The following is a 7,265-nucleotide window of genomic DNA, read 5'->3' as shown; positions in this document are numbered from 1 at the left end:
ATTGATACCCCGCCCTTCACTACCGAAAGGTGTCTCAGAGCGGCTTACAAACTCCTTTCCCTTCCCCTCCCCACAACAGACAGACACCCTGGGAGGTAGGCGGGGCTGAGAGAGCTCTTTCGAGGACTGTCCTTGAGAGAACAGCTCTGAGAGAACTTGTGACTGACCCAGGGTCATGCCAGCAGCTGCAAGTGGAGGAGTGGGGAATCACACCCGGTTCTCCCTGATTAGAGTCCGCGCACTTAACCACTAAACCAAACTGGCTCTCTAAGAAGAGGAGGCAGAGATTGGATTTATACCCCACCGTTCACTACCGAAAGGTGTCTCAGAGTGGCTGACAAACTCCTTTCCCTTCCCCTCCCCACAACAGATACCCTGTGAGGCAGGTGGGGCTGAGAGAGCTCTTTTCCAGAACTGTCCTTGAGAGAACAGCTCTGAAAGAACATGTGACTGACCCAAGGTCACACCATCAACTGCATGTGAAGGAGTGTGGAATCAAACCCAGTTCTCCCTGATTAGAGTCTGTGCTCCTAACTGCCAGTTTGGCATAGTGATTTGATGTAGTGGTTAATTACACCAAACCGCTATACCACTACAGTTTGGTGTCGTGGTTAAGTGCGCGGACTCTAATCTGGGAGAACCGGGTTTGATTCCCCACTCCTCCGCTTGCACCTGCTGGATGACCTTGAGCAAGCCGTAATTCTGTCACAGCTGTTCTTGAAAAAGAGCCGTTTTTGTCAGAGCTCTCTCGGCCCCACCTACCTGTGTCTGTTGTGGGGAGGGGAAGGGAAAGGAGTTTGTCAGCCACTCTGAGACTCCCTTGGGTAGTGAAGGGCAGGATATAAATCCAATTTCTTCCTCTTCTTCAAATCCTCACCACTCTGCCATGGAAAGGAAGAAGGAAAAAAAGAGGAGACTGGATGTATACCCCCTGCCCTTCACTACCTGAAGGAGTCTCAGAGCGGCTTACAATCTCCTTTCCCTTCCCTTTCCCACCACAGACCCCCTGTGAGGAAGGTGGGGCTGAGAGAGCTCTGACAGAAACTGCTGCTGAGAGAACAGCTCTGAGAGAACTTATGACTGACCCAAGGTCACACCAGCAGCTGCACATGGAGGAGTGAGGAATCCAACCCGGTTCTCCCAGATTAGAGTCCACGATACCAAACTGTCCCTCAAAGCTTGCTAGGTGACCTTGGGCCGCTCACAGACCTGCCTCACAGGGTTGTTGGGAGGATGACGTAGAGGAGAAGAGTTCGATGCAAACCGTTCTGGGTTCTCACTGGGATGAAAGGCAGGGTGTGCACATGGAATAAACCCTGCCCTTCCATTTATACCAGGAAGGATGGCCCCTTCGCTAGTTAGCATTTTGACACCTAAGGGCTACTTTCGTTTTTAGATACCCGGCCTAGGCTTAGGGCTGTGTTTCTGAACGAGGGATGCCCAGCGGAGAGGAAACCCGGCGTCCCGTCCCCCCCACCCCCGCTCATATCCAGCGTCCTCACAGTCCCCTTTTCCTAGAATGAGGAGTACGGGGGTTGCAGCCTCCGGCGGATGACCGTCATGGAGACGCTAGACCTGCTGGACACCGTGGTGGATGAGTCAGACCCGGACGTCGACTTCCCCAACTCCTACCATGCCTACCAGACGGCCGAGGGCATCCGGAAGGCCCACCCGGACAAAGGTGAGGATGGGGGTGGTGCCTGTCTGATAGAGTTGCCAACCTCCAGGTGGGGCCTGGGGATCTCCCGCTTTCACAACTGATCTCCAGCTGACAGAGATCAGCTCTCCTAGAGGAAACGGCTGCTTGGAAGGGTGGATTCTGTGGCACTGGACCATCCTGAGGCCCCTCCCCACCCCAAAGCCCCGCTTTCTCCTGGATCCGAAGTCTCCAGGTATTTTCCAACCCGGACCTGGCAACCCCCAGGTGGTGGTATTCCCGTTTCCCATAGCGTAGAGCGTGAAAGCAAGAAGCCCCTTTCGGATGTGGCTGTAGGGGGTTACATCTGAGAAACAAGATAAATTGATAATTGGGGAGGTATTTTTTGTATTTTTTTGAATTTTTTTTGCTGATTACAGAACCAGCTTTATTTGGGAGCGTGTCAAGAAACTCAGCGTTATTTTTTTTAACCAAGATATAAATCTGCGGTGGCTCAAGTGGTTAAGACACTGAACTGCAGGCTGTGGAAGGTCAGTAGTTCAGCAGTTCAGGACCCGAGTGTGCCGCATGATGGAGTGAGCTCCCGTCTCTAGTTCCAGCTCCTGCCAACCTAGCAGTTCGAAAGCCAGAAATTGCAAGTAGATAAATAGGGACCACTTCGGTGGGAAGGTAGCAGCGTTTCGTGCACCTTGGTGTCTAGTCATGCTGGCCACATGACCACGGAAACGTCTTCAGACAGTGCTGGCTCTTCGGCTTTGAAACCCTAGAGTCGGACTCGACTGGCTTTCGAGCAAGGGAACCTTTACCTTTACTAAATCACAGTATGCTGTTACATTCAGACTTCCACACTTAGAAAATATAGTTATTTATGTACAGAAATTTGCACAAGAGGTTTAAACATACATTACAGGCCAAGATCCCAGTACATTCCAAAACAAAAATAGCAAAAGGCAAAAAGCGAGGGTTGTTTGTAAGCTACGGGCTGTCAAAAGTTTATATGTTAAATAGAAGTAGCTCTGATACGTACAACAAAGTGTTGCCGGAACATTAAGTAATGAACACCAGGACGGCTTCTCTTCCTCAGATGGAATGATACCCTAAAACCTTGATACTAAAAAAAAGTAGGCACTGATTTCTAGAAGGAAATTTTCTTCTTACCGATATAACCGAGCCAATATGGCTTTTAAAACATTTGTACTACTGCAAAGAAATCCAGTGCTAGAATTAAACTTTTGTATTTTTTCATGTGTGTGTGTATGCGCGCATGCGTGTGCACCTGGAAGTCATGGCAACCTCTGGTGACTGACCCCTACTGGGGCCCCGAAGGATTTTCAGAGAGGTGGCTGAGTCAAGCCTGCCCCCCGCCTCTGGTATTCCTTGGAGGTCTCCCATCCACGTACTTGCCAGAGTCGACCCTGCTTAGCTTCCATGACCCGATACGATCGGGCTTTCCTGGGCTCTCTTATCACAGGCAGTATCCGATAGGCAAGGGGTGCAGATGTAGAAGGAGCGACTTGCTACAGAATCAGACCACTGACCTAGTTATGTATTGAGACTAAGCCATGCCTCAAGCTGTACCAGGAACTGGTGGAGCATGCTTGTTGTTGTTCAGTCGCACAGTCGAGTCTAACTCTTCGCAACCCCATGGACCAGCTCCCGCCAGGCCTTCCAGTCTTCCGCCGTCCTCTGAAGTTTGCTCAATTTCATGTTCGTTGCATCTATGACACTGTCCAACCATCTCATCCTTTGCCGTCCCCGTCGTCTTTGACCTTCAATCTTTCCCAGCATCAGGGTCTTCTTCTCCAGTGAGGGCTCCCTTCTCATTGGGTGGCCAAAGTATTTGAGCTTCAGTTTCATTATCTGGCCTCCCAGGGAACAGTCAGGGTTGATTTCTTTTAGGATTGACTGATTTGATCTTCTTGCAGTCCAAGGGACTCTCAAGAGTCTTCTCCAGCACCATAGTGCAAAAGAATCTATTCTTTGGCGCTCGGCCTTCCTACTTTATGCTACTTTAGAACAATAGCTCGCCAGGATCCTGGAGCTAACCAATAGATAAGTAGTGTAATGTAAATAGCCTATCACTGGGAGTGTGTGTTGTTGGGTGTGGTGTTTGCAGGCTTTATAAGCAGGGCTCAAGCCCTGCTAGCAGTCTGGTAGTTTGCTGAAATCACGTAATAAACTAGAGCCGATCACTGCAATGCGTCTAGAACCCAGTATTTAACAGACCTATAGAATTAGATCACTGGGGAGGGGCTGTGGCTCAGTGGCAGGGCCTCTGTTTGGTCTGCAGAAGGTCCCAGGTTCAATACCCGGCATCCCCAATTAAAAAGGACCAGGCAGGCGGTGATGGGAAAGGCCTCCGCCTGAGACCCTGGAGAGCTGTAAAGAAGGGTTGTGGCTCAGTGGCAGAGCATCTGCCTGGCCTGCAGAAGGTCCCAGGCTCAATCCCCGGCATCTCCAGTTAAAGGGATAAGGTAGTAGGTGAGTGAAAAACCTTGACATAAAACCTTGGAGAGCGGCTGCCAGTCTGAGTAGACAATACGGACTTTGACGGACTAAGGGTCTGATTCAGTAGAAGGCAGCTTCATGTGTTCAGCTGTTCATCTGCCTGCCCTTGCCTTGAAGAAGTAGAAGAAGAGATTGGATTTATACCCCGCCCTTCACTACCCAAAGGAGTCTCAGAGCGGCTGACAAACTCCTTTCCCTTCCCCTCCCCACAACAGACGCCCTGTGAGGCAGGTGGGGCTGTGAGAGCTCTGACAGAAACTGCTCTTTTTCAAAGCTCTTGACAGAAATGGCTCTTTTTCAAGAACAGCTCTTATCAGAACTACGGTTTGCCCAAGGTCATCCAGCCAGGTGCCAGTGGAGGAGTGCGGGAATCAAACCCGGTTCTCCCAGATTAGAGTCCGCGCACTTAACCACCACACCAAACTGAAGAGGAGATTGGATTTATACCCTGCCCTTTACTCAGAGCAGCTTACAAACTCCTTTCCCTTCCCCTCCCCAGTACAGAAACCCAGTGAGGGAGGTGGGGCTGAGAGAGCTCTTTCCAGAACTGCCCTTGAGAGAACAGCTCTTATCAGAACTACGGCTTGCCCAAGGTCATCCAGCAGGTGCAAGTAGACGAGTGGGGAGTCAAACCCAGTTCTCCCAGATTAGAGTCCACGCCCTTAACCACTACAACAAACTTCATATGTTCAGCTGTTTATCTGCCTGCCCTTGCCTCATCAGTTCTAACAGCCAGTGACTCTCCAAGGTCACGGGCGGCAAAAGGTCTTTCCTAGCCTGAGAGCTTTCTAATAGCTGATGCTGAGGATTGAAACTGGGACCTTCTGCATGCAGAGCTCTTCTCCCAGTCAGGGACCCACCAGACTTGCACAAATATATCTGATGCCAAACTGACACCAAATCGATGCATCAAGCTGGGGGTGGGATGTAGTTTGCCCCAGGATAATCTCTGACCCTTGGTGTGCACGAAGGAACTCACTGTCTCTCTTACTCTGTCTCTCGGTCCTTGCCGTAGACTGGTTCCACCTAGTCGGACTGATTCATGACATGGGGAAGATCTTGGCAGTGCTTGGCGAACCGCAGGTGAGGAGCAGGCGGACTGGCCCTGTTTTATTTATTTATGTATTTCGATGTATCTCCCACCTTGCCTGCAAAGGCAGGCTCAAGGTGGCGCACAACAGGTTAAAAAGACAATAAAACACAGATGCATAAATGCAGTGCTATAAAATTTCATGTAAACAAACGATGTACATAAAAGTGCAGTGGAGTGCAGACGGCGATTGCTGTAAGGTGGTCCGATGTAGCTAGGCCAGTAGAAGAAGAAGCAGAGAAGAAGAGATTGGATTTATGCCCCGTCCTTCACTACCCACAGGAGTCTCAGAGCGGCTTACAAACTCCTTTCCCTTCCCCTCCCCACAGCAGACACCCTGTGAGGTAGGTGGGGCTGAGAGAGCTCTGACAGAAATGGCTCATTTTCAAGAACAGCTCATCAGAACTACGGCTTGCCCAAGGTCATCCAGCCAGGTGCAAGTGGAGGAGTGGGGGAATCAAACCCGGTTCTCCCAGGTTAGAGTCCGCGCACTTAACCACGACACCAAACAGTATCCAAAGTTGTTCTTAATGCCGTAACAGTCCAGTTTTTAATAGCTCAGTGGCGGCTCCTAATCAAAGGCCAGGTGGAAGAGCTCCGTTTTACAGGCCCTGTGGAACTGTCGAAGGTCCCACAGGGCCCTGATGTCTTCCGGGAGCTCGTTCCACCACTGTGGAGCCACCACTAAGAAGGCCCCGGTCCCGGTAGGGACCAATCTGGCGTCTTTCGGACCAGGGAGACTCAGGCGATTTTGCGACTCTGACCTCAGTGCTCTCTTGGGGACAAATGGGGAAAGGCAGGCAGGTAGGCAGGCCCCCGACCATATAGGGCTTTAAAGGTCAAAAACAGCACCTTGAAGCAAATCCGGTATGCTATTGGCAGCCAGTGCAATGCCTTCAGCACAGGCCGGATGTGCTCTCGTATGGAGAGACCCATCAGCCGCCTGGCTGCCGCATTCTGCACTAGCTGCAGCTTCCAGATTAGAGCCAAGATCACCCACGGGGCCTCCCACGCCCAATGCTCAGGCATGGAACAGAACATGGCCCTCGTATGCCAACTGATGCTCCCTCTAAGCTGTGGAGTCCTGTGAGCAAAAATTCCACTTTCTGAGCTCCTGGCATTAAAGTTGTGAGCGAGCCATTTGGCTGCTGCGTAAATTAGTTTGCTCTGGACCCATCCTTCCTGAGCCGAGACAAAAATGCGTGAGCCAGAGGCTAAAGAACCGTGAGCTAGCTCACACTGACTCAGCTTAGAGGGAACACTGACATTGCCAACGTATCCTGTTGCCCCCTGGTGAGGTTTCCTTGCGGACTGCCCGGCAGCCAGAGTCCTGAAGTCCTCACCTTCCCGGAGAATGACCACCTGCTCAGCTGTAGCGCCTTTCTACGTGCAAAGAGAAACTAGCGCAATTCCAAACAGCACACACATCAGCACAGAAAGCAGGAGGTGGGGTTGCCAGCTTCCAGGTGTGGGATTGCAATTGATCTCCAGATTGACCAAGAACAGATTGACCCCCAGAGAAAATGGCTGCTTTGGCGATAGGGATGCCAGCCTCCAGGTGAGACCAGGGGATCCCCCAGAATTTCAGCTCATCTCCAGACTACAGAAATCAATTCCCCTGGAGGAAATGAGGAAGAGGAGGAGATTGGATTTATACCCCACCCCCTTCACTACCCGAACGAGTTTCAGAGCAGCTTAAAATTTCCTTTCCATCCGCCTCCCCACGACAGACAGACACCCTGTGAGTTAGGTGAGGCTGAGAGAGCTCTTTCAAGGACTGCTTTTGAGAGAACAGCTCTGAAAGAACTTATGACTGACCCTAGGTCACACCAGCAACTGCATTCGGAGGAGTGAGGAATCAAACCTGGTTAATAAGAACACAAGATAAGCCAATGTTGGATCAGGCCAGTGGCCCATCTAGTCCAACACTCTGTGTCACACAGCAGCCAGAAATACCAGGTGCCATCAGGAGGTCCAGCAGTGGGGCCAGGACACTAGAAGCCCTCCCAC

The 7,265-nt window shown here is 51.1% G+C and overlaps 1 protein-coding gene across 1 annotated transcript in view; it reads left to right on the top strand.

Annotated features, from left to right (window-relative positions):
• MIOX (myo-inositol oxygenase) overlaps positions 1 to 7,265 on the top strand; it is a 26,373-nt gene that overhangs the window by 9,134 nt on the left and 9,974 nt on the right. Inside the window, exons 4-5 of the mRNA XM_015407860.1 lie at positions 1,519 to 1,681; positions 5,181 to 5,248. Of these exons, the coding sequence (XP_015263346.1) occupies positions 1,519 to 1,681; positions 5,181 to 5,248 (231 nt within the window). The remainder of the gene's footprint in view (positions 1 to 1,518; positions 1,682 to 5,180; positions 5,249 to 7,265) is intronic.

Source organism: Gekko japonicus, unplaced genomic scaffold, assembly GCF_001447785.1.
Source record: "Gekko japonicus isolate JY-2015 unplaced genomic scaffold, Gekko_japonicus_V1.1 scaffold3528, whole genome shotgun sequence".
NCBI classification, from domain to species: domain Eukaryota; kingdom Metazoa; phylum Chordata; class Lepidosauria; order Squamata; family Gekkonidae; genus Gekko; species Gekko japonicus.
The sequence above is the reverse complement of the archived record's forward strand: the minus strand, read 5'-3'. Positions and strand labels throughout refer to the sequence as shown.